At 43.0% G+C, this 27,847-nt stretch overlaps 1 protein-coding gene and 1 pseudogene across 1 annotated transcript in view; both read right to left on the bottom strand.

The window, feature by feature from the left end:
- LOC122560450 overlaps positions 1 to 3,108 on the bottom strand; it is a 39,025-nt pseudogene extending 35,917 nt beyond the window's left edge.
- A 7,610-nt stretch (positions 3,109 to 10,718) lies between these two features.
- LOC122560798 (cytochrome P450 3A21-like) overlaps positions 10,719 to 27,847 on the bottom strand; it is a 37,690-nt gene continuing 20,561 nt past the window's right edge. Inside the window, exons 7-13 of the mRNA XM_043711905.1 lie at positions 27,219 to 27,367; positions 22,262 to 22,389; positions 21,130 to 21,211; positions 20,431 to 20,591; positions 13,291 to 13,517; positions 12,041 to 12,203; positions 10,719 to 11,706 (exon numbers count right to left, since the gene is read on the bottom strand). Coding sequence (XP_043567840.1) covers positions 11,611 to 11,706; positions 12,041 to 12,203; positions 13,291 to 13,517; positions 20,431 to 20,591; positions 21,130 to 21,211; positions 22,262 to 22,389; positions 27,219 to 27,367 — 1,006 coding nt within the window. The 3' untranslated portion in view covers positions 10,719 to 11,610. The remainder of the gene's footprint in view (positions 11,707 to 12,040; positions 12,204 to 13,290; positions 13,518 to 20,430; positions 20,592 to 21,129; positions 21,212 to 22,261; positions 22,390 to 27,218; positions 27,368 to 27,847) is intronic.

Here is a 27,847-nt window from a genome sequence, read left to right as displayed (position 1 = left end):
TGTTGGGGAGATGGATCAGGACAAGCTGTTTAAAAATAATTTTAACCACCAAAATGATTTGCATCTTCTTCAGTGGCAAAGCAGCATGACAGGTTTTAGAACGCGGGTAACGGAATATCCTACAAACCCATGGTGGTGTCTTTTATTACAGAGAAGTATAGTTTAATATTGTGAATGCTTCCCTTTGTTCAGAAACTGGAAAATACGGAGCAAGTCTTTTAAACAGAACCAACTCCAGATTTCGACATCTTCCCTTGCTTCAGTTTAGTGTAAATGCTTTAAATGCAAAGTTTCAAATTCACCTGCCGCGATTCACGTTTGGCCCCAAAGTGGAAACTTGGAAAACAGTGGTGAAATGATTTAATTCCTGCCACACACACAGAGTTCAAACACACAGACCACCTGGTGACAAACTTTCCCCTTCCCCGTCCCCGTCAGCGACTGCAGTTGAACTTTGTGACTGTTTTGTCCCATCGTTGGAAGCTGGACGAGGCGATAAGGAGATCCCGCAGACACTTACCAGGCCAGCAGGAGCAGGAAAGTGATGAGAAGGATCCAGGTCTGGTCGGACAGAGCGGTCCGGATCGCCCCCAGACTCTGCAAAAAGGACAGCCATCCCGAGAGCAAACAGCAGGCAGCCACTGTGAGCAGCCTGAGCTAGTGCTGGCTGTGTTTATAAGGAGTACAAAGTTAAAATTCACACAACACCAGGTTATAGTCCAATAGGTTTAATTGGAAGCACACTAGCTTTCGGAGCGACGCTCCTTCATCAGGTGATTGTGATGAAGGAGCAATCACCTGATGAAGGAGCGTCACTCCGAAAGCTAGTGTGCTTCCAATTAAACCTGTTGGATTATAACCTGGTGTTGTGTGATTTTTAACTTTGTACACCCTAGTCCAACACCGGCATCTCCGAATAATTTATAGGGAATGGGGGAGGGGCAGAGAGCCAGAGGGCGGGATCAGGATTGCTTCATTCTCACCAAACTATTAGCAAAATCAGGTGATGAAATATCGCGTGCGAAAAAGGTGTCTTAATCTTTTCATAGATGGCTATTTTTTAAGCAACCTGCTCAGATATTATAACATATCTCTGGAGTCTTGAAAGCAAGCCTAAAACATTGCGTGCGAACAAGGTGCCTCTTTTAATCTAACTCTGAGTAATCCAAGTTCATTAAAATAATAAAATAATAAAACCCACATCATAGAACAGAACACAAATGTGTCCCTGCGTTGACTTACCTTCTGCTCCCTGTGTTTCTTATTCAGGAGAAGAAGGGCTTATGCCTGAAACGTCGATTCTCCTGCTCCTCGGATGCTGCCTGGCCTGCTGTGTTTTTCCAGCAACACATTTTTCTATTCAGGAGAAGACCCTTGGAACTTAAGTTTAAAAGGGAAGAAGACAAAAATAACAAATAATTACAGGCTAGTTAACTTAAATCTGTTATTGGACCTGTTATGATAAAGGGAGTGTAAAAACAGAGCATTTAGAAATATATCATATCTTCGAACAAAGTCAGCAAAGCTTCATGAAGTGGAAATCATGTCTGATAAATGTGCAGGAATTATTTGAATAGGTAACAAATGTGATAAATTAAGGGGAAGCAGTGGATGTAATATATTTGGATTTTCCAAAGGTCTTTGGTCAGGTGCCACACATTAGGCTACTTCATAAGTGCTCATGGTATTGGAGGGAGTATATTAGCATAGACAGAGAATTGGCTTTTAACTGGCAGATGACAGAGAGTTGAGATAAGGGGGACATTTTCATGAAGGCAACCTGTATCTATTTGGGTGGCAGGGTAACAATGATTTGCAATTTATATTGAAGACTACCATCTTTACCTGGTCTGGCCTACATGTGACCCAGACCCAAAGCAATGTGGTTGACTCTTAACTGCCCTCTGGGCAGTAAATACTGAGGAGAGTGAAAACAAAAAAGAGAAAAAGCAAATGTACTTTATTTAGCCCTATTTGCATATGACACAAAAATAGTTAGAAGGCAAGCAATGATGCTGATGGAAAGAGTCTGCAGAGGGATATAGTCGGGTTAAGTGAGTGAGCAAAAACTTGGGAATCAGTGGGGCGATGTGAAGTCACGCACTTTAAGAACAGGGGAGCTGAATTTTTTTTAATGAAGAAAGCTTCCAAAGGTCAGCAGCAGAGAAGAGGATAGTGAATTTGTGAATTTTTCACCACAAAAGGTTATTAAGTCTGAGTCATTGAGTATATTCCAGGCCGAGCTAAATTTTGAAATAATAATGTGATTAAGGATTCTGGGGAAAAGGTGGGAAAGTAGAATTGAGGTTTCTTCAATCAAAACATGATCTTGCTGAATGGGGAGCAGACTTAATAAGTTGAATAGCCTACTTCTGCGCCTTACGTCTTACGGTCTTTTTATAGGAACTGTTGCCTGCTTTCTTGTTCACCAGCCCTCTGATTCTGACACTGAGCTTATGTTGTGGAATGTGGTGTGGTGGAAAACACAACAGGCAGATGTTTCAGCAGCAAAGAAAACTATAAATCTATTGATAACAAGTGAATTTAATACATGTGCAGCAAAAGGAAAAATAAAGAATGTTTCAAACCCAACTACTGTGGATCAAAATCAAATGTCTGAGACACGTCTGGCAGTTAACTTGAACCCCAGTCAAGATTAGAGTGGTGCTGGAAACGTCGAGCAGGTCAGGCAGCATCCAAGGAGCAGGAAAATTGATGTTTCGGGCAGGAGCCCTTCATCAAGAATTAACGCAGCCCAGTGTTGATATTGCAAATTTAAGACCGCAGTGTGTAGTGGTTAACTGATGGGTGACAGAGATAAGAGAGAGATAAGGAGAGAGGAAAACAAAACTTGCTAATCCCAGAATCCTACCCTGCTTCACTGGGGATGCCCTACATGATTGGCCCCAAAGCCCACCTCCCATTATCCTAACTAACCAAGCTGGGACAGAGGATCTCGATGACCTTGGGCTCACCCTGAAGTTTGAACACAAGCCTGGCTTGCTATCGTTCACAGTCTCCTGTTGTAGGTGGGCTCTGCTGCTGACCACGAATGCTGATTTTTCCTCTTGTCCTGGATGTTGGTTGGTGTTGCTGGTGCTGTTCCATTCTGTGTCTTTTTTCTGTCCTTCTCTTTGATTTTATATAGCGGGGCTCCCACAGTTATACTCAACTGCAGGCCCCTTATCTCCCGCTAAATCTGGTTTCGATCACTGAGCTATTGTTCCTCCCTCACAGTTGGATGAGCCTCCTGATTACTGAATGGGTGTAAATGGTTTTTCAATGGTTTGGAATGTCCAGCATTTTCTTTCAATGGCTGCTCTTTAAAAGTCGTTTGAAAGCTCTAACAACCAAAGGCGAAACAGGTTTACATGTAGCACAAAGATGGGGAATGTTCGGTATTTCTGTGTCCGAGCACTGATTGAAAGTTGAAATGGCTGTGAATGAAGTTGTCTTATTTTGCAATCTGGCTTTCATTGTTTTAGGTTGGGGCATGAATGGGGGTCTTTCTTTTGCTTTGCAAGCTAACCTCTGTTCCAGACAGCTGCCCCTAGGCTTGGTTATTACACAGTCTGTCCCAATCAGCCTTCCCTGAGTTCGATTGAAGCCCATCGTTTCTTGAGTGCAAAAGTTCCATAAACGTACATTCAAAGTTCAGGGGGTTTTATTCCGGGGTATATCCACAACCCGATGGGGATTTTGCCCCACCTTACAATCTCCTCAAAAATGGCAAGATCTCAGAACCAGCTTCCCGGATGACCTAAACTACTCTGCACAGTCATGGTGCATGGCCCCCCTGAAAAAGGAATCAGACAGGATTAGGAAAGGGTCGAGAGTGTGTTGCTGGAAAAGCACAGCAGGTCAGGCAGCATCCAAGGAGCAGAAGAATCCAGGTTTCAGGCAATAAGCCCTTCATCAGGAATGAGGCTTGTGAGCTGAGGGCTGAGAGATAAATAGGAGCGGGGTGGGGCTGGGGTGGGGCGGTGGAAGGCAGCTGGGAAAGCCATAGGTGGATGAAGATGGGGAAGAAGGTGATAGGTTCAGAGGGGGGAGTGATGGACAGGACCGGAGGGTGGTGCTGAGTTGGAGGTTTGGGACTGGGATACTGTGGGGTGAGGGGCAATGAGGAAGCTGTTGAAATCAACATTTATTCCTGTGGTTGCAGGGTCCCGAGGTAGAATATGAGGCGTTCTTCCTCCAGGCGTCGGGTGGTAATGGTTTGGCATTGGAGGCGGCCCAGGACCTGCATGTCCTTGACCGAGAGGGCGGGGGAGTTGAAATGTTCAGCCAGTGGGGTTGGTGGGTGCGGGTGTCCCAGAGATATTCTCTGAAACGATCCACAAGAAAACGTCCAGTCTCCCCAGTGTAGAGGAGACCACACCAGATGCAATGGATGCTGTAGATGACATTGGGAGAGGTGCAGGTGAAATTCTAGTGGATGTGGAAGAATCCCTTGGGGCCTTCGATGAGTTGAGAGGAGTGGTGTGGGTGCAGGTTTTGCACTTGCTGCGGTGACAGGGAAAGGTGCTAGGAATGGGGGTGTGGACCTGACAAGGGAGGTGCGGAGGGAATGGTTTTCTCGGAACGCTGATAGGAGTGGGGAGGGAAATATATCTTTGGTGGTGAAGTTCATTTGGAGGTGGCAGAGGTGGCTGAGGATGTTGTGATGTATGCTGAGTTTGGTGGTGTGGAAGGTGAGGACTGGGGGGTTCAGTTCTTGTTGCATTGGGAGGGGTGGGATTCAAGGATGGTGGCGCGTGAAGTGGAGAAGATGCGCTGGAGGACATTGGCAACCACGTGGGAAGGGAAGTTGCAATCTTGGAAGAAGGAGACCATTTGGTACTTTGAGGTAGATTTGGTTATCCTGGGAACAGATGCGGCGGAGGAGAACGAATTGGAAATACAGGATGGCGTTTTTACAGGAGGTAGGGTGGGAGGAGGTGTAGTCTAGGTAGGTGTGGGAGTCAGTGGGCTTGTAGTAGTTACCCTTTTGTCCATAATGTATTTATAAAGTCCCTTTGGATTCTTCTATTTGTCAAAGGTATCTTATGTCCCTCTTTTGCTCTCCTGATTTCCCTCTTAAGTGGAATCCTACTGCTTTTATACTGTTCTAAGGATTCACTCAATATCTGCTGTCTATATCTGACATATGCTTTCTTCTTTTTCTTGACCAAAACCTCAATTTCTCTCATTGTGCAACATTCCCGACACATACTAGCCTTGCCTTTCACCCTAACAGGAACACACTGTCTCTGGAGTCTTGTTATCTCAATTTTGAAGTCTTCCCATTTTCTAGCAATCCCTTTACCTGTGACATCAGCCCCCAATTAACTTTAGAATGTTCTTGCATAATACCATCAAAATTGGCCTTCCTCCAATTTAGAACTTTAACTTTTAGATGTGGTCTATCCTTTTCCATCACTATTTTAAAACTAGCCCGAAAATGCTCCCACACTGACACCTCAGTCACCTGCCCTGCCTTATTTCCCAAGAGTGGGTCAAGTTTTGCACCTTCTCTAGTAGGTCCATCCACATACTAAATCACAAAATTTTCATGTATATACTGAACAAATTCCTCTCCATCTAAATCCTGAACACTTTGGCAGTCCCAATCTATGTTTGGAAAGTTAAAATCCCCTACCAAAAGCCACCCTATTATTCTTACAGCTAACTGAGATCTCCTCACAAATTTGTTTTTCAATTTCCCGCTGACTTTTGGGGGGGGGGGTCTATAGTACAATCCCAATAAGGTGATCATCTCTTTTTTATTTCTCAATTCCTCCCAAATAACTTCCCTGGATGTGTTCACAGGAATATCCTCCCTAAATATAGCCGTAATGTTATCCCTTATCAAAAATGCCTCTCCCCCTTTTTACTTGCCCTCCCCTTTCTATCCTTCGTATGGCATTGTATTCTGTACAGATACAGATTTGTATCCTGGAACATTAAGCTGCCAGTCCTGTCCATCCCTGAGCCACGTCTCTGTAACTGCTATGATATCCCAGTCCCATGTTTCTAACCATGCCCTGAGTTAATATGCCTTCCTTCTTAGGCCTCTTGCATTGAAGTAAATGCAGTTTATCAGTCCTACCTCGTTCTCTGCTTTGTTCCTGCCTGCCCTGTTTGACTTGCTCTTTTTCCCAATTACACCAGTCTCAGACTGATCTCTTTCCTCACTATCATTTTTTCGCAAAATTCCAAAACAATGCAACATCTTTTAAAACTGTAATTTATGCTCCTGGAATTTGAGGAAATCAGCTCAAACAGCTAAAATACTTCAAAAAAGGAGCAGCTCTTAGAGCTACAATTTTTTCCATCTTGGGATACAGGACTTTTGAATCTGGGAACTAAACGTTTCTCTTTAATTCTTTTTTGGGGACAGGTGTGATGAATGCTGTGAGATTCTTATGTTTTAGGATTTGTTTTACAGTTTGGGGTTTATCAAGGGATTAAATAAAAATGATGTCAGACAATCTTTCTGGAACACGATATAATCTTGCATCTTGAAGTGTTTACGGAAAATTGTTCACACTGGGACTGTGGGCGGCACGGTGGCCCAGTGGTTAGCACTGCTGCCTCACAGCGCCTGTAGACCAGGGTTCAATTCCCGACTCAGGCGACTGACTGTGTGGAGTTTGCACATTCTCCCCGTGTCTGCGTGGGTTTCCTCCGGGTGCTCCGGTTTCCTCCCACAGTCCAAAGATGTGCGGGTCAGGTGAATTGGCCATGCTAAATTGCCCGTAGTGTTAGGTTAAAGGGGTAAATGTAGGGGTATGGGTGGGTTGCGCTTCGGCGGGTCGGTGTGGACTTGTTGGGCCGAAGGGCCTGTTTCCACACTGTAAGTAATCTAATCTAATCTAATTTTATGACAGGTAGAGTGTACATTGAAGGACGTTAGCTTGATTTACAGTTTAGAATAATTGGAATTGACTTTTAAGATTAGGAAATCCAGTGTTTGAAAGTTTTTATGGCAAGCTGCTGCAGTACAGCAACATGGACCCTATACTAGTTCCTTAATGAACTAGCACTCATATTGCGAGGAAAGATTAATTTTGACAACTTTTCCTATAACAATATGTCTGGAAGGACTCTGGAATGTTTCTATGTGTTTTTTTGTTTCCCTTAATTTGCAGGGGAGTGTTGCTGCCTTTTCGCAGCATAAGCAGAGCTGACAAGTGAGCCATCCATTATCTCAGCCTAGCTATAGTCCACTCCTGTACGGAAAACTCATCACACACTGATTCTAGCTCCAAGGTAAGTGCAGAACCAGTACCTGAGTTGGTATCTGCAGATGTAAATCAGAACCTCTTGAACAGTGCAATGCTGTTGTTGCTGTGGGTGTCAATTTTTGGACAGCTGTATGCAGGAACTCAAAGAAGTTCAGAGTGCGGTGAGGGCAATGGGGTGTAAAGCAAGAAGTCTATAGTCACTACCAACAACTTGCTGTCATGAGGGTGAGGTGGAAAATTGTTCTCATCGCCTCTGAATCCTATATGTTCTGGGAGGCACACTCTCCTTTTAATAAAGCTTAGGAGAAACAGGTATCCTTGACCCTCACAATTTCATCTCTGCTCCTGTCCATTGTGTGTAAGTTTGACCTGAGAGAAAAAAGGGCTGTCTTGTGTGGCATTTCAGTAATGATCCTGCTGTAGCTGAATAGCTCAACGTATATGGAGGCAACATTAGGTAGTTATGGAGTTGGCAACATTGGTAAATATAAGTTGCTAAAAAGGAATATCTGGGAGTTATGTCTGAATCCCAAGTGCCTGGAAGTGTTACTGGGTGAGTGGTGTGGAAATGGTGCATTGAATAGTATGGGGGTTGTTTTGGTGGCTAGGCCATACAACATGCAAGAATGCATTTATTTGATGTTAAATCCTTGTACAAAGTCATGAGATTGTTGTGAGGTCCTTGGGTCCAGGTTCCAATCATTCAATTTCCTAATCACCACCTCTCGTCTTCTTCTGGGAGTGGTCCTTCTTGGTCTCCTGTGCAATAATGGTACTTCTATTCCAAACACAACTCCAAGCTCACAGTCAGTTTCTGCTTCTCTCTATCATTGTTTAAATTGTAGCAATAGTCCTTTGTGCTGCTTCCCTATAAGAGGGACAAGCCTTTAAGAAGAGCAGGTGGACTGCACCATGCATTTTCCAAACAACATATCTTCTATTGACAGTTGACAGTGGGATCTACAGTGGGATTTGTATCTCGAAGAATGTGACACTTTAAAGGACATAAACAGAAAAGAGGATTGGCTCTGTTAATTAATGATAAAAGCACAATAGAGAGTATCAAACTAAATTCAGGAAACCAGGATATAGAAGCTATTTGGGCAGAGATGAGGAATAATAAAGGCAAGAGGCTATTTATGGGAGTTGTGTACAGGTTGCAGAGTTCTGAGATGCAGGGTGATGCGAGTATTCTTGGGCATGAATCTTGCAAGATTATATACAGTTACAGCAAGTAATCAGGAAAGCTAATAGAATGTTTATTCCTTTTTTACTGCGGGAGAGAATTGAATGCAAGATTATGCATCAGTTACCTAACGCTATACAGATGTATATTAATGAGTTGGAAGTATTTCAGGGATGGCTTACTAGAATGGGAATGAGCCAAATGAGTGGATCGCGTTATGATGAAAGGCTGGACAGTCCAGGCATATATGTTTTAGAGTTTGAGCCTGAGATTTAATTGAGATGTATAAGATAGTGGGGGGGAACTTGACTGGGTGGTTACAGTTAGGATGTTTCTTCTTCTGGGGGAATCTATGACTAGACGTCATAATTTAAGAGTAAGGGGATACCTATTTAAAATAAATAAGTTGGGGGGGGGGAAATGGTGGAAGCTGAGGATTGAGTGCCTTTGAAATTCTCTTCCTGAAAAGGCAGTGGACACACAATCTTAAAAATATATTTTTGGCAGATTATTGGGAGTATGTAGGAATCCAATAACAGCAAGGCAGGATTGAAAGGTGGAGTGGCCTATTCTTGCTTGTAGCTGAAAATGTGTTGCTGGAAAAGTGCAGCAGGTCAGGCAGCATCCAGGGAACAGGAGAATCGACGTTTTGGGCATAAGCCCTTCTTCAGGAATGCTTGTAGAATTCTTGCTTGTAGAATGGCATTAAGTAGTAAGATCCACTCAGTCAGATACTGCTATCATACGGATGAGGTGGGGTCTCTTATGGCACAGTGATAGTGGGAGCCAGATGACCTGGATTGAATTCCTACCTGCTCCAGGGAATTTGTAAGAACACATCTGAACAGATTGTTTAGAAAACATCCTCACAAGAGGTGACTACACCAACTTTGGTTTCTGTCCAGTTCAAGCTGAATGGTTATCAACAACAAATGAGATAAATTTGGACAGATTTTATGGGCTGCAGCCGGGATGCTTGCAGGAAATGGACTCTTACACGGGATTTCCTCACTGAGCCACCGTGCTGCCCCATGGGCTGTTTTGTAATAAAATATTGGAAGTGATGCTTGCAGTTTACAGGAGTAAGAGGTGACTTAGAGTCAAAGAGATATACAGCACAGAAACGGATCCTACTGTCCAACTTGTCCATGCTGACCATGACTTGACTGAACGTGTGAGCTTCTGAAGAGACTTGACAGGTGGATATGGGAGGGCCTGGAATGTGGGGTCATTGTTTATTTTTAAAACAATCATCATTTTAGACAAGATTAGGAGGAGAATTTTTTCTGAGGGTTCAAAGTCTTTTGGACTCTTTATCAAAAGACGATGAAAACAAAGTAGTCTTTAAATATTCTTAAAAGGAGAGGTAGATTCTTGATAAGTGGGTGAAAAGTTATCAGGGCTATACAAGAATACAGAATAATCAAATCTGCAACAGGAAGTTCCCTGGTGACTCTTACAGACGTTTATAAAATCATCTGGGGTATAGATAAGCAATTGTCTTTCCCCTAGGTTGGGGGATTTCAAGACTAGGGGGCATATTTTTAAGGTGAGAGAAAGATTTTAAGAAAGACACAAGGGGCATCTTTTTTTAAAGTTGTTTGTATGGTGGAATGAACGTCCAGGGGAAGTGGTGGATGCAGGTACAGTTACAATGTTTAGCACATTTAGGTAAGTACACGAATAACAAATGTTTGGAGGGATACAGGCCAAACACAGGCAGGTAGGACCGGTTTAGTTTGGGATTATGGTCGGCATGGACTGGTTGGACCAACCATTCTGTTTTTATGCTGTATGACTCTATGACCTTAGTTAATGGCAGAGTAGCCTCAAGGGATGTATGGCCTACTCCTAACTGATATGTTTGAATGAATTCTGTGGCTCAGTGAGTAGCTTGATAATCTAAAACAATCCACATAAAATTTACAAAACAGTTGTGTGGGTATCTGCTGCATTGAACATAAACATATACAGTAATCAGTCTTGCAGGGATTATTCAGTAATGCAGGAATTTGCAAATGTTTTATGGAAGGACCTTTTTTCAGATTATAAACACTGACCATTTATGCTGATACTAATAAGTTGTTTACACAGTAATGAATGTAAAGTTCCCACCAGTGTTCATTCTTTGCGAGTAGTAGTGAACATTTAGGTTGTGAAACCTAGCTTCCCTTGAGCTGAAAGGGAAACTTTCACCAGCTTGCTTGGTGAATTCAGTTCCATCCAACTCAGGCCTCAGACCACAGGCTGACCTCCCTCTCCCACCCAACCACCTACATACACACACACACACACACACAAACTCAGTTTCAGATACTTTTAAACTATTTTGAATTGAAGTGTCAACTCTCTAATTATGTTGGTTGATTTGCTGCACACTTGGGAACTTGAACCCATTTGCTTCAAGTTTCCACCATTTGTAATACGATTTGAGAGCTTGTTCTATTTAGATTGCAGAATGTTGACAAATTCAATAACAATCTGTCTTCCAAGTGAGCTGTCCCCTTGGCATGATTTTCTGAAGAATAACCCTGCAAGCTCTTTTGTATACAAGGTAGCCGAAACAAAACATTAACCCATGTTGTTTACATTTTTACCACAATACTTACAATTAGTTTTAAGAAATCCTTTAGATATATTTGCTATGAAAAAAGTTATATTCAAACGATCGTAGGTAGTCTAATAATTTTACAATCACATAATTATTTCTACACCTAAGATTACAAAAAAAAATTAATATTCACTTGACAGATCTTTTCCTGTTGAGTAAATCACTTGTAGAACATCAGAGGCTCCCTCACTGTTTTAACAGTAGAAAAAAAAAGTTAACATTCATGCTAATACATTTTTCTGATCCTATAGATTTAAATTGAGTTACAAGTTTTCATGTACAGTACAACCTCGATTATCCAAACGAGACAGGCAGTGAGTATTTGTTCGGACAACTGATCATTTGGATAATTGAAATGATCATAACAAACGTTGAGTGCTGGTTATAGAACGTGCCTCGGTTATCTGGCAATGCACACCATAATGCCGTTTAACTAATAACTGAATGCTGAGTTGCCTAATGCCATTTTTACGGGACCTTGAGATCTTGTTCGGATAATCCAAAATTCGGATAATCGAGGTTGTACTGTATTTTCATTTGATTATCTTATGCAAACACAGTTCTGTGTATTTGTACCAAGTAGTTTATTCCTTTGAATCAGCATTCACTCTTGGCACAAATTTCAGGATTATCGGCTTTTTAGGCTGCATGAATCCAGTCACATCTAGTTCTAATGGAATCTGGAATAGAAAAAGCAAAGTTAATACATGACCAACAGAAAAATTTGTGTAATATAGTTTGAAGTAGGTTCATAGTGTCCTCTCTCAAAAAAAATGATTCTGCAACCAAGGTTTGAGTTATAGGTTTAGTCCAATGTAAATTCTGTTTCCCTGCTTTTAGTCTTAATTTCAAAATTTAAAAAATCCAATGCCAGTGAAATAATGAACCCCTGCTTCATGATCTTTGTGCCACATGTGTGGTTAAATAACCCATTACAGTTGATTATGTTAATGGATGCTTCTGTTCATCCTATTATTCTCAATATTCACTGAAACAAAATGATTAAATTCCTACCATTGTCTCTTCACAAGGCACAATGGTCACATGTTGCAAGACAGAGGTGAGTGCCATCTTCATTGCCAGTTGAGCAAATCTCATCCCAATGCAGTTCCGAGGGCCCACTCCAAATGGTAGGAAGGTGTAAGGATCCCGAGACTCCTTATTCTCTTCACTGAATCTAATTATATTGAGAGACAATGAGAGTAAATTATATCATTTCATAATTTTCTAATTGGGTAGACAGAGAAGACCACAGTTTGAAGCTATGGAGTTGTTCAATGAATCTTTAATTTACTGATATTTCAAGTTGGTGGTTCACAGGCAATGAGTGTCAGGCTTGATATGTAGTCAGACTAACCAACTGTGGAAAAGTGTGGATGATAGCCAATCTGGATCCTCTCTACACTGAACATCTCGGTGTGAACAGATCTATTCAGAATGGTAATGGTCGTGCTGCATGTCAGTGAACCCCAATTTATTAGGATCTGCAATCCTTTCCAGGTCTGGCCTCACCTTACCTGATGGATGTAACAGCTCAAGAAGTGGCTCACCTAATTCACTGTTTTAGCCATGGTTTGTGTTTATACTATCATTACAGAATAGAGGCATCTCAGGCTACCTAAGCTATCACAACCAGCCCACCCTAGGTGGTAAATCCATTTTGAAGTAAATGTAGTTCTTCCTAAGCAGAAGAAAGATACAACTTTCAACAACTCATAGGACATTTGCAAGCGTAGACAAATGAGCAACCAGATGACAAATTCAGTGAAGCAATATACAGAAGTCCTGGAAAATTCAGCTTTAAAGTCCAGATTGTGTTGTCCGCTGAGTAGAGTGTCAGGTTGGTCTCAGTTAAGAATAGTGATAGTGCTGTTACACTAAGTCTCAGTAACTCTGGAGCAGTGGAATACAACCAATGAATTATTACTGGGATGTGTTTGCTCCTGACAACTTTACTGACTGGAAAGCTGGCATGTATGCATGGATGAGGACATTATCCTGCTCAGTACTGGTGAATTTCTGACAGGTGAGGCTTATGCCCTATGTCAACTGACAAGATGGATATTCATCCTAATGACCAGGTATACAGATGGGCTTAAACTTAACTGCACAGGCCAAGGCACAGGGCAATTCTGGCAGTTTCAATGTTAGATGACAGACGAATTCTAAAATGCATCAAAAGCTGGTTGATCATCAAAATTCAAAAGCTTTGAGATTCTTTGAGTTATGCAGCAGAAGTGAAAATGTAAATCATTACTACATACCTTTCAGGTCTAAACTCTTCAGGCTCCTGCCAGTAGTCTGGATCACGGTGCAGGACATAGGAAGGAACCATGACGATAGTCCCCTTTGGAATAGTTATCCCATTGAGCTGGACATCTTTCTTGCACACTCTGTCAAGTCGGGGGACAGGGGGGAACATTCGTAGGGTTTCAGATATCACCATGTCCATATATTCCAACTGCATCACTCCATCGTATGTGGCAGGAGCCTTTGTATGATAAGAACATTTTTACCAATTAACAAGAAACTTTTTTTTGATTTTTCAGAGGTCATATGTACTTAAAGGTAAGGCCAGAATTGGTTGCCCATCCCTGATTTACTGTTGAGCTGAATGGCGTACAAAACTATTTCACAGGGGAGTTGGGGGTCATTCACATTATGGTGGGTGTGGAATCCACTGAAGGACTGACCAAATAGGAATCACAACATTTTCTGTAAGGGAGATTTGTGAACCAGGTTCTTATTTTCAATGACAATAGTTGCTATTAAGAGGTTGGATTTATATTCCAGATGTATTAGTTGCACCTAAATTACACCAGTTGGATGCAACGAGATTTGTATCCATGCCCCTGGAAGATTAAGTCTCTGCAATACCCATGATGCCACCGTTTCCTCAATGTAACATGCAGTGCCCTCCAGAAAATTAAAATATTTTGTCATAGAGCAATATAATTATTTGATTATTTTATATCAGTGGAAAAGGTTACCTTCTTGGGGGAAGGCCATAACTATGGGATCATAAGTACAAGACTGTCATTAAGAAATCTAAGCAGGAATTCAGAAAAAACACCTGTCCTCAGGAGTTTTAGCTACGCTCACTCAGTCAGGGGCTTGCAGAGGATAGCCATGTTTCCTAGTAACCATCTTTGTAAAGCATCCAGCCCTTGAAATTCAAGAACATGAGAATTTAAGGATATAGGCATCTGGGTCTTTTGTACATTATTTACTGTTGAGGAAGTCAGTTACATTCTGATGTGATGTAGCATCTTGCATCTGGGGGAAGCCAGCTCTGTTGGCAAAGCCTACAGCTTGGACTGCAGCATTGACCTCTTCATGGGGAAATGTGAAGGAGTGTGATCTGGTACAAAGTTTCCTCAGGAACAGCCTTGATGCATTTGTGGTTGGAAGACTGAGACATCTGAGAAAAATCCAATGGATCCTTAGAAGCAACCAGTTGCATAAAAACCTGATGACTGCTGGGATCCAATGGTCACCCAACGCTTCGGTTTGAAAGGGATGCATTGCAGATGACAGTTACTTCTTCAAAAACTCAGACAAGCTCATGAGACATGATTTCCTACACACAAAACCATACTGACTATCCCTAATCAGTCCTTGCCTTTCCAAATAATGCAAATCCTGTCCCTCAGGATTCCCTCCAATAACTTGCCCACCAATGATGTCAGGCTCACTGGTCTACAGTTCCCTGGCTTGTCCTTTCCACCTTTCTTAAATAGTGGCACCACATTAGCCAACCTTCAGTCTTCCGGCACCTCATCTTTGACTATTGATGATACAAATATCTCATCAAGGGGCCAGCAATCACTTCCCTAGTTTCCCACACAGTTCTAGGGTACACCTGATCAGCTGCTGGGGATTTATCCACTTTCATTCATTTCAAGACATCCAGCACCAACTCCTCTGTAAAATGGACATTTTTCAAGATGTCACCATCTACTTTCCCATATTCTGTATCTTCCATGTCCTTCTCCACAGTAAACAATGATGCAAAATACTCATTTAGTATCTCCCCCATCTCCTGCAGCTCCATACATAGGCTGCCTTGCTGATCATTGAGGGGCTATATTCTCTCTCTAGTTACCCTTTTGTCCTTAATGTATTTGTAAAAACCCTTTGGATTCTCCTTAACCCTGTTTGCCAAAGCTATCTCACGTCCCCTTTTTGCCCTCCTGATTTTCCTCTTAAGTATACTCCTATTCTTTTATACTCTTCTAAGGATTCACTCGATCTATTCAGTCTACACCTGACATATAGAGACATAGAGATATACAGCATGGAAACAGACTCTTCGGTCCAACCCGTCCATGCCGACCAGATATCCCAACCCAATTTATACTTCCTTCTTTTTCTTAACTAAACCCTCAATTTCTTTAGTCATCCAGCATTTCCTATACCTACCAACCTTTCCTTTCACCCCAACAGGAACATACTGTCTCTGGACTCTCATTATCTCATTTTTGAAGGCTTCCCATTTTCCAGCCGTCCCTTTACCTACGAACATCTGGCCCCAATCAGTTTTTGAAAGTTCTTGTCTAATGCCGTCAAAATTAGCCTTCCTCCAATTTAGAACTTCAACTGTTAGATCTGGTTTATCCTTTTCCATCACTATTTTAAATCTAATAAAATTATGGTCGCTGGCCCCTAAGTGCTCCCCCTCTGACACCTCAGTCACCTGCCCTGCCTTATTTGCCAAGAGTGGATCAAGTTTTGCACCTTCTCCAGTAGGTACATCCACATGCTGAATCAGAAAATGTTCTTGTACACACTTAACAAATTCCTCTCCATCTAAACCCTTCACATTATGGCAGTCCCAGTCTATGTTTGGAAAGTTAAAATCCTCTACCATACCCACCCTATTATTCTTACAGATAGCTGAGATTGCTTTACAAAGAAGTAACAAAGAGGATTGATGATGGCAGAGCGGTGATCGTGATCTATATGAACTTCAGTAAGGTGTTTGACAAGGTACCCCATGGGAGACTGATTAGCAAGATTAAATCTCATGAAATATAAGGAGAACTAGCCATTTGGATACAGACCTGGCTTGAAGGTAGAAGACAGAGGGTGGTGGTGGAGCATTGCTGTTCAGATTGGAGGCCTGTGACCAATGGTGTGTCACAAGGATCAGTGCTAGGTCCACCACATTTTGTTATTTACAAAAATGATTTGAATTGAACTGAATTTATTGTCACGTGTACCGAGGCACAGTGAAAAGCTTTGTCTTGCGAGCAATACAGGAATATCACAAGAGTTAAGTAATACAAATAAGTAAATAATAGGTAAACAGCAGCAAAAACAAAAACACAGGTACAGGCGAATATTAAGAATTTGAGAGTCCATTCAGTAGTCTAACAACAGTAGGGTTGAAACTGTTACGAAACCAGCTGGTGTGTATGTTCAGGCTTCTGTACCTTCTCCTTGATGGTAGAGGTTGTAGAAAAACATTGCCAGGGTGGGATGGATCTTTAAGAATGCTGGCTGCCTTTCCTTGACAGTGGGTCTGGTAGATGGATTCTATAGACGGGAGGCTGGCTTTTGTGATTGTCTGGGCCGAGTTCACCACTCTCTGTAACCGTCTACGATTCTGGATAATACAGTTGCCATACCGGAGAGTGATACATCCAGGCAGAATGCTCTCAATGGCGCACCTATAAAACTGCCTGAGAAAGAAGAGACGTTGTTGGGCTTTGTAACCAGTCCATCCACATGAAGAGTCCAAGAAAGCTTGTTGTGGATGGCCACTCCCAGGACCTTGACACTCTCCATTCGTTCCACCTCTGTGTTGTTATTGTGTAGGGGGGGCATGAGTAACATCCTGTTGAAAATCAGTAATGAGTTCCTTGGTTTTGGCTGGCATTGGAGAGCTAGATTGTTCTCAGTGCACCATTTTTCCATGTCTTCCACCTCCCGTCTGTGGTCTGTTTCATTGCCATCTGAGATTCGACCAACTATGATGTGTCATCAATGAACTTGTTAATGGCATTAGTCTGGTATTTGGTGATGCAGTCATGGTTATACAGTGAATACAGTAGGGGGGTGAGTACGTACCCCTGGGGGGGGCTCCAGTATTGAGTATTAGTGAGGATGAAATATTATCCCCAATCTTCACTGTGGCCTGTGGGTCAGGAAACTGAGGATCCAGTTGCAGAGAGTGGGGCTTAGTCCGAGATCACTAAGTTTAGTAATCAGTCTTGAGGGAATAATAGTGTTGAAGGCTGAACTGTAGTCTTACATAGCTGTTCTTGGTGTCAAGAAGTTCTCGGAGGGAGTGAAGGGCAAGTGATATGGCGTCTGACGTGGATCTGTTGGTCTGATGGGCAAATTGGAGTGGGTCAAGAGTAGTGGGGAGGCTGGAGTTGATTAATGCCATGACCAGCCTTTCAAAGCACTTCATGACCACTGAAGTTAGGGCCACTGGGCGGTAGTCATTGAGACATGCTGCATGAGCCTTCTTAGGCAGAGGGATGATGTTGACCCTCTTGAAACAGGCAGGGACAGTGGCCTGCTACAGGGAGAGGCTGAAGATGTCGGAGAAGACCTCTACGAGTTGATCTACACATGCTCTGAGTGCACGGCCTGGTACTCCGTCTGGTCCCATCACTTTCCTTGGATTCACATGAAGGAAAACTGATCTGACCTCTGATACAGTGACTGTTGGGATAAGTTCGCCAGGACTTGTTGGAATACGTGTTACCTCTCCGCCAAAATTCTGCTCAAAGCCAGCATAGAAGGCATTGAGACGGCTTGGGAGGGATATATCATCATCAGCCATCTTGCACTGTCTCTGATTAGAACCTGTGGTGTCATTCAGTCCTTGCCATTGTTGCTGGGTGTCTGTCTGGGTCTCTAGTTTGGATTGGTATTGGTCCTTGGCTGTCTTAATGGCTCTGTGAAGGTCATACTTGGATTCCTTATATTTGAATGGGCCTTGTTTTTAGCAGGGTCTGTATGTCCTGATTCATCAAGGGTGAACACTTGGATTGACTGCCTCGGTATACAGTCCTCCTCACACTTGTTGATAAACTCTGTGACGGTGATGGCATACTCGTCCAAAGTACCTGCAGACTGTTTGAATATGGCTCAATCAGCCGATTCCAGACAGCACCGGACTTGATCCTCTGCCTCCTCCGACCAACACTGGACCTGTATCAGTGAGGGGGTCTTCTGCTTGAGCTTTTGCCTGTAAGCCGGGAGAAGAAGCATTGCATTGTGGTTGGAGTTCCCGAAATGAGGGCAGGGGATGGAGCAGTAGGCATCCTTCACAGATGTGTAGCAGTGGTCTAAAATGCTCGGGCGCCTGATGGAGCAGGTGATGTTCTGGTGATACTTGGGCAACACCTTCCTTAGATTGGCTTGACTGAAGTCGCCAGTCACAATAAACAGGGCCTCGGAGTGTTCCATCTCTAGGGTGTTAGTGCTGGAGTACAGCACATCCAGAGCTTCCTCAATCTTTGCTTGTGGCGGTATGTACACAGCAGTTAGTATAGCAGCGGTAAATTTCCTTGGTAGATAGACGGGGCAGCATTTGATGGTGAGGAATTCAAGGCTTGGGGAGCAATGACTGCCCAGGGTTGCAATGTCCGTGCACCACAAGTTGTTGATTAAAAAGCAAACCCCTCCACCCTTTGTCTTACCCAGGGACACTGTATGGTCCATATGATGGATAGAAAAACCATCAGCCTGAAGTGCGCAGTCGGGAATTGATGGGTTGAGCCAGGTTTTTGTGAAGCAGACTGCGCAGCAGTCCCACAGTTCATGCTGGAAGTTGAGCCGTGATCTGAGTTCGTCCATCTTGTTCTCCAGAGATTGTACATTTGCTAGGAAGGTGGGGGGGGGGGGGTACTTGAAACCGTATAGACTCAGTCTTACTATTGGATTTGGATATGAACATAAGAGGTATTGTTAGTAAATTAGCAGATGACACTATAATTGGAGGTGTAGTGGACAGCAAAGAAGGTTACCTCAGAGTACAACAGGATCTTGATCAGATGAGCCAGTGGGCTGAGGAGTGGTAGTTGGAATTTAATTTAGATAAATGCGAGATGCTGCACTTTGGAAAAATAAATCAGAGCAGGACTTATACACTTAATGGTAAGGTCCTGGGGAATGTTGCTGAATAAAGAGAACTTGGAGTGCAGGTTCATAGTTCCTTGAAAGAAGACAGGATAGTGAGGAAGGCGTTTGGTATGCTTTCCTTTATTGGTCAGAGCATTGAAAATAGGCATTGGGACATCATGTTGCGGCTGTACAGGACATTGATTAGGCTACTTTTGGACTATTGCCTGCAATTCTGGTCTCCTTCCTATAGAAGGATGTTGTGAAACTTGAAAGGGTTCAGAAAAGATTTACAAGTACGTTGCCAGGGTTGGAGGATTTGAGCTATAGGGAGAGGTTGAATAGGCTGGGGCTGTTTTCCCTGGAGCCTCGGAAGCTACCATAGAGGTTTATAAAATCATGAGGGGCATGGATAGGATAAACAGACAAGATCTTTTCCCTGGAATGGGGAAGTCCAGAACTGGAGGGCATAGGTTTAGGGTGAGAGGGAAAGATATAAAAGGGACCTAAGAGATAACATTTTCATACAGAGGGTGGTGCATGTTTGGAATGAGCTGCCAGAGGAAGTGGTGGAGGCCGGTACAATTACAACATTTAAAAGGCATATGGGTGGGTATATTTGGGCCAAGTGCTGGCAAATGGGACTAGGTTAGGTGAGGACAACTGGTCGGCATGGATTGTTCCCTCACAGAACTGTAGTAGCAATGTGCTTTACTCAGCTGGAGGAAATTATATTGGGGATGATGAGAGTCTGGGTGTCTTGTACCTGCTCCATATCGTGAAGGGGACATTAATCTGTGACATCTTCATGGGGAGGTTACCTGCTGGTCCTAGGCTCACTGTTGGAGGCTCAGAGGAACAAGCACTGAGCTGGTGGCAACAAATACCTTTTCAGAATTCCATGCCAGGAACTATTGCTGTGCAGTTTCTATCTGCATGTGGCAGATGAGTAGCAAACTGCCTGTGAATGAAGTGGAGCTAGGTAATAATGAGATGTAAATGAAGACAAATTGACCTCCTCTCCGCTCATCTTGTCATTCAAGGATTGAATGGAAAGTTTATTCCCCTCGACACGGAGAAGGATATTTTTTGAATTGTCATTAACATTGTTCAGAGGCCGGGAAAATTCAATTTACACATCAGGCTTTTGGAAGGGCATTCTCACAAATATCTGACTGTTAAGTCACATTGTTGTCCAGTTAGGCAGACATTTTATATATTACAACAGTGACGGCAATTTCCGTAAAATGGATCAAAGATATCTCGAGAGCAGGAAAGGTGCTACAGAAATTCAAGTTCTCTCCTGTCTTTTCTCAGGCACTCACCTTGTTAGAGAAAGTCTCATCGATCTCCTGCTGCAGTTTCATCTGTACATCTGGGTGCATCGCCAGATTATATGCAGCAAATGCTAATGTAGTACTACTGGTATCATACCCAGCAAAGATGAAGGTCAAAGCCTGCGCCAAAATCTCTGTGTCAGTCAGAGCTGCAGAGAATCAGAACCAGAAACTGTCAAAAACTCCACTTTACAACCGAGCAAATGCAAATGATGGGTTTTCAACACTAATACTTTAAGAACTTTTTCTACTAGATAAGGTGTTTAGATTTCTCCACACTGTACAACAAGCAATCTCAGGCCCATGATTGTATGGAATCACTGATTGGGCAACTCCCATTATGGTAACAAACAACACATCCCAACAAGAGTTATTCCATCCTTCATGACAGACTAATATCTGTCATTTGGAGGGAAAAGTGTTAAGCTGATTGGCCTAAAATCATTTTCCTTGTCTGCATCCCTTTTTGAATAGGGGGTACACTTAAAGGAGGGAATTTAAAACGTATGGCTTCCAGAGGGGTTGAGTCAGAACCTCAGTATTTAAAGGGGCTGGGAATAGGTATCAACCAGGAAGTTAAACGAGGACACTGAAGAATGATAAACAAAAATAAAACTGAACATGAAGCATTCATTTCAGGAACAGAAACAACGATGAAAAGAATGAGAGGCTTTTTACTGACGATACCTTTGTCTCTCGACTTGCTGTCAGTGTTTTGTTTGTTTGTCACCTGAGAATCAATCATCAGCTGCAGAAAATCCACCCGATCCTGAGAATGAAACAATGCAAGGGCTCAGCACAGGAACAGGTTCCTTTGGAGCAAAGTTCCTAGTCTCTGAGATCCCACCCAAATGTAAGACCATAAAACACAGGAGCAGAAGTGGGCCACTTGGCTCAGCAAGTCTGCTGTGTCATTCAAGGAGATCGTGGCTGATCTGATAATCTTCAATGTCTCTTTCCTGCCGTTTGCCCCTCAACCCTTGATTACCTGCCTTACCAAAAATCTCTCTCAGCCTTGAACATTCTTAATGACCCAGCCTGAACAGCTCTCTGTGGGTAAAAAAATCCACAGGTGCACTACCCTCAAAATAAAAGAAAATCCTCCACATCTCTGGCAGATGATTCCTTTCTTGAAAGAACACACCCTCGGGTACCAGATTCTCCACAAGTGGGAAACAACCACTCAGCATCTACCCTGTCAAGCTCCCTAATAATCCTGAATGTTTCAATCAGGTCACCTCTCATTCTTCTAAACTCTTGTGAGTTCAGGCCCAACCCTCCCAACCTCTCCTCTTCAATTCCATTCACACCTGGAATCAACCTAATTGAACCTTCCCTGGACTGCTTCCAATGCTAGAATATTGTTTGTTATATGAAGGGATCAGAATAGTTTGCTGTACTTAGCTGTGATCTGGCGAGTGCCTTGTACAGTTTTAACAAGACTTCTCTATTTTTATACTGGATTTTCTTTGAAGTATAGGCCAACTGTCCATTTGCCTTTTCTGTTACCTGGTTAGCTTGGGTGTTAGGTTGTGATCTTTCATGCACGAGGATGTTATGCCACAGCGTTTTGCAGTCTTTCTCCATTTAAAATAATATGACTTCTCTATTCTTCCCAACAAAGTGCATAATTTCCATTTCCCACATTATTTTCTACCTACCAAGCATTTGCCCATTCAGTTAACCTGTCCGTATCCTGCTGTAGACTATACCATGTTCATTGTTTGGCTTCCCACTTATTTTTTACGTATTCCACAATCTTGCCAATTGTATGTTCATTTCCCTCATTCAAGTCACTAATATATATTTTAATACTCACAGTGCACACTCCGTTTTGTCTCGTTGCCTTCAAATCCTTTAGGACTTTCATAAAAAAATCAGTTGCATTTCTTGGGAAGAAGCTGACACCCATTTTTTCCAGGATTGGAATAATGCAAGGAAAGAGAACTAGAATTTATGAGGCAAAATGAAAGGGTCAATAAAACCACTTGCACAGGCTTAGAAAGGAGGATATGAGAGGGTTGGTGAGAGAGAGAGTGAGTGGCAGAAAGGAAAGACTGGGGTGGGGGCAGAGAGAGGGTGGTTGAAAGGGAAGGAGAGAGTGGGAGAGGAAAAGAGTGAATGGATGTAGAGAAGGTGGGGAAGAGAGAAGGGGTGGGGGAAGAGAAAGAAAATTTTGTGTAAAGTCAACTTTTAATTACAGATAATTGACAGCAAAATCAAATGTTTTACAAAATGCAAAGTAAGAAATATAGCAATCAACTTTCAAACAGAAATAAATAATAATGAACAGAAATGGTTTCAGGTGATGCTGTTTGAGGAATAAAACATTGACAAGAAACTGTAAACTCTCCCTGTTCAAAATTGATCTTTTATACCCATCTGAGGATGAAGATAATTTAATATTTCTTCAACACTTGTACTTCTTGATAGTGCAGTGCTAATCAGCTCTGCATAGATAATTAATTGGATTATGTGCTCTAGTCTCTGGGGTGGGGCTTGAACCCATCACCTTCTAGGTCTGGAACACTGAAATAAGTCCAGAGGTCAGTATCCCGTCACCAAGTTACCCTTTATTTACACTTTACTGGAGCATCCTTGACACTGAAGAAAAATACTCTGTAAGGTAAGGCTTTTATTTCTTTCTTATCTTTCTTTTTCATATATTTAAGTGCATTGTTTGATTTTAGTTAGTTCATATAAAGCTAAACTTACAATGACAGAGGACCTCAGATCTGTGGCATGTCCCCCTTGCTTGATGTGGGAGCTTAGGAACGTGTCTGACTTTCTTGACTCTTACACTCGCAAGAAGTGTGTCCAGCTGCAGCTCATGTTTGACCGCATGACGGCTCAGGAGCTGCGGATGGACTCACTGTGGAGCATCCGCGATGCTGAGGAGGTCATGGATAGCATGTTTAGTGAACTGGTCACACCGCAGGTTAGAATTGCTGAGGGAGACAGTGAATGGGTGACCAAAAGACAGAAAAAGAGTAGGAAGGCAGTGCAGGTGTCCCCTGTGGTCATCTCCCTCCAAAACAGGTATACCATTTTGGATACTGGTGGGGGAGATGGCAGCAGTTGTCACGATCATGGCACCGTGGTGGGCACTGCTGTTCAGAAGGGCGGGAAAAAGACTCATAAGGTCATGGTCATAGGGGATTCTATTGTGAGGGGAGTAGATAGGCGGTTCTGTGGCCGAAAACAGGACTCCCGGATGGTATGTTGCCTCCCAGGTGCTCAGGTCAGGGATGTCACTGATCGGCTGCAGAGCATTCTAAAAGGGGAGGGTGAACAGCCAGTTGTCTTGGTGCAGATAGGCACCAACGATAAAACGAGATGAGGTCCTGAAAGAAGAATTCAGGGAGCTAAGAGAGAAGTTAAAGAGGAGGACTTCAAAGATAGTGATCACGGGATTACTACCAGTGCCACGTGCTAGCCAGCGTAGAAATGAAAAAATAGGCAGGATGAACATGTGGCTTGAGAGATGGTGTAGGAGGGAGGGGTTCAGATTTGTTGGACATTGGCACCGGTTCTGAGGAAGGTGGGACTATTACAAAATGGATGGTCTACATCTGAACCAGACCAGAACCAATGTCCTTGGGGGAGCTTTTGCTACTGCTGTTAGGGAGGTTTTAGGTAGGAGACTGGGAACCAGAAGAGAAACCAAGTAGGCAGCGAGGTGGAGACTGGAGACTGTAAAAATCATGAAGATAGCATTAATAAAGGGAAGAATAGGCAGAGCAGATGAGTGCAAAAGAACTGGTGGCCTGAAATGCATCTACTTTAATGCAAGGAGCATAGTGTGTAAGGCAGATGAACTTGGGGCTTGGATTGGTGCCTGGGAGTATGACGGTATTGCAATCACAGAGACTTCATTGAAGGAAGGGCATGATGATTGGCAACTAAATGTTCCAGGATATAGACACTTTAGACAGGACAGGGAGGAAAATAAAAGGGGGGTAGAGTTTCATTGCTGGTCAGGGATGATATCACGGCTGTGCTAAAGAAGGATACTATGGAGATCTTGGGTAGTGAGGCATTATGGATGGAGCTGAGAAATAAGAAGGGTGCAGTTACATTATTGGGGGCTGTATTACAGGCATCCCAACAGTGAGCGTGAGGTAAAAGATTATAGCTAAACAGATTATGGAAAGATATAGAGACAATAGGGTAGTGGTGATGGAAGATTTTAATTTTCCCAACATTGACTGGGATATACTTAGTGTCAGAGGTCTAGATGGGATAGAATTTGTAAGAAGCGTCCAGGAGAGTTTTCTAGAGCAGTATGTCAATAGTCTGACGAGGGAAGGGGCCATATTGGACCTGGTACTGGGGAACGAGCCAGGACAGGTGGTACAAGTTGCGGTGGGGGATTTCTTTGGGAACAGTGACCACAATTCTGTAAGTTTTGGAAAACTCGTAGATAAAGATGAGAGTAGTCCTTAGGGAAGAGAACTAAACTGGGCCAAGGCCAATTATATCAAAATTAGGCAGGCACTCCGAAATGTGGATTGGACACGGCTATTTGAAGGGAAGTCCACATTTGATATGACATGATAGAGGGAAAGATAGGTTGAAGATAGTGCAGGATAAGCATGTCCCGTTGAAGGCAAAGGATAGGAAGGGCAAGATTCATGAACCGTGGATGACAGGAGAAATTGTACAACTAGCCAAGGGGAAAAGGGAAGTGTACATAAGGTCGAGGCAGCTAAGAACAGAACGGGCCCTGGAGGAATATTGGAAGAGTAGGGCAAGTCTTAAATGAGAACTCAAGCGGGCGAAAAGGGGTCATGTAATAACTTTAGCAAGCAGAATTAAGGAGAATCCCAAAGCAAGCGGGTAACTAGAGAAAGGATTGATCCACTAAAGGATAATGAAGGAAGGCTGTGTGTCGAACCTGAGAGAATGGGTGAGATTCTGAATGATCACTTTGCATCAGTGTTCACTGAGGAGAGGAACATGATGAATCCTGAAATTAGAGATAGAAGTTTAATTAGTCTGGATCACGTTGACATAAGTAGGGAAGATGTGTTGGGTAGGCTATAGGTTATTAAGGCAGACAAATCCCCAGGACTGGATGGGACCTATCCCAGGTTGCTGAGGGAGGCAAGAGAGGAAATAGCTGGGGCCCTGAGAGATATCTTTGTGGCATCCTTAAATACAGATGAGGTGCCAGAGGACTGGAAGGTTGCTCATGTTGTACCCCTGTACAAGAAGGGTAGTAGGGATATTCTGGGTAACTATAGACCAGTCAACCTGATGTCAGTGGTGGGAAAGTTGCTGGAGAGGGTACTGAGGGATAGGATCTATTTATATTTAGAAAAGAATGGGCTTATCAGTGATAGGCAACATGGTTTTGTGTGGGGGGAGATCGTGCCTTACCAACTTAATAGAGTTCTTCAAAGAAGTAACCAAGTTGATAAATAAAGGAAGGGCTGTTGACGTCATATACATGGACTCGAAGTGGAGAAAGGTGACCAGTGGTGTTCCACAGGGGTCAGTGCTGGGGCCACTGTTGTTTGTAATATACATAAATGATCTGGAAAAGGGCACTGTTGGTATCATCAGCAAGTTTGCAGATGACACGAAGATTGGTGGAGTAGCAGAAAGCATAAGGGACTGTCAAAGAATACAGGAGGATATAGATAGACTGGAGAGTTGGGCGGAAAAGTGGCAGATGGATTTCAATCCAGACAAATGTGAGGTGATGCATTTAGGCAAGACTAATTCGAGAGCGAATCATACAATGATCGGAAGAGCCTTGGGAAAAGTTGATGGGCAGAGAGATCTGGGAATACAGGTCCATTGTACCCTGAAGGTTGCTACACAGGTGGATAGAGTGCTCAAGAAGGCATATAGTATTCTTGCCTTCATTGGACGGGGTATTGAGTATAAGAGTTGTCAAGTCATGTTAAAATTGTACAAGACATTGGTTTGGCCGCATTTAGAATACTGTGTACAGTTCTGGTCGCCACATTACCAAAATGATGTGGACGCTTTGGAGAGGATGCAGAGGTTTACGAGGATGTTGCCTGGTATGGAAGGTGCTAGCTATGGAGAGAGGTTGAGTAGATTAGGTTTATTTTCATTAGAAAAAAGGAGATTGGGGTGGACCTGATTGAGGTTTACAAAATCATGAAGGATATAGACAGGGTGGATAGAGACAAGCTTTTTCCCAGGGTGAAGGATTCCATAATGAGAGGTCACACTTTCAAGGTGAGAGGTGGAAAGTTTAAGGGGAATACACGTGGCAAGTACTTCACACAGAGGGTGGTGGGCGTTTTGAACGCGTTGCCAGCAGAGGTGGTAGAGGCAGGCACGGTAGATTCATTTAAGGTGCGTCTGGACAGATGCATGAGGAGGTGGGGAGCAGAAGGATACAGATCCTAAGGAATTGAGCAATAGGTTTAGACATTGGATTTGGATCGGCTCAGGCGTGAAGGGCTGAAGAGCCTGTTCCTGAGCTGTAAATCAGTGCACCCACTGACTGATTCTGAACTTCAGTGGTCCCAAGACATTCCCAGTAATTTGTTTGAAGAAACCGTGGAAAAAAAGTTTCCTGGCACTCAAATGTGGAATTATAAAGATGCGTACACAAAGAAAAACTCATTGGGCCAGGTTTAGTTGTGACAGGCTATTCAATAGGGTCTGCTGTTGGATCCATCCCTTCACCTTTTGCTCAAAAGGCTTTTCCCACAAAACATTGCTAAAACTTTGCAACATGACATGAGTGACACAACAGCCAACTGATGAGAGAAAAAGATGCTATCACATACCAGAAATGATCATGCTAAGGTCAAAGAGGCTGAATTTTATTATTTCTTTGATATTTTTTACAAATGGGTCATTGGGATTGCTGATCGAGTCGACATCCACACTGAATGCAGTGCTGGTAATCACATCCATATTGTATGCTCCAAAGAAACTGGCAGAAGAGAAATGCATTTGTTACAACTGGTTAGCAGCTGAAAACAAAAATGTTATTGTCATTTGGCTTTGAGGCAGAATATGCTATTCCATCAAATGTACAGTTTAGAAAGAAATCATTCAGCCTAGCTGGTAGGAGGCAGGGGTGGTGATATAGGGTTGTTCTTTGGACTGGAGATCTGTGAACAAAGGTGTGCCACAAGGATTGATCCTGGGTCCACTGTTTTCATCTTTTATATAAATTAGTTGGATCTGAACATAGGAGGCGTGGTTAGTTGTGCATGATACTAAAAGAGATGACATAGTGGTCAGTGAAGAAGATTATTTCAGACTACAATGGATGGACCAATGGGCTGAGGAGTGGCAGGTGGAATTGGTGGAGACAAGTTCAATTACAACATTTAAAATGCATCTGGATGGATATATGAATTGCGATGGTTCAGAGGAATATGGGCTACATGTAGGCAAATGGGACTTG

Source organism: Chiloscyllium plagiosum, chromosome 21 (genome assembly GCF_004010195.1).
Source record: "Chiloscyllium plagiosum isolate BGI_BamShark_2017 chromosome 21, ASM401019v2, whole genome shotgun sequence".
Taxonomy (NCBI): domain Eukaryota; kingdom Metazoa; phylum Chordata; class Chondrichthyes; order Orectolobiformes; family Hemiscylliidae; genus Chiloscyllium; species Chiloscyllium plagiosum.
The sequence above is the reverse complement of the archived record's forward strand: the minus strand, read 5'-3'. Positions and strand labels throughout refer to the sequence as shown.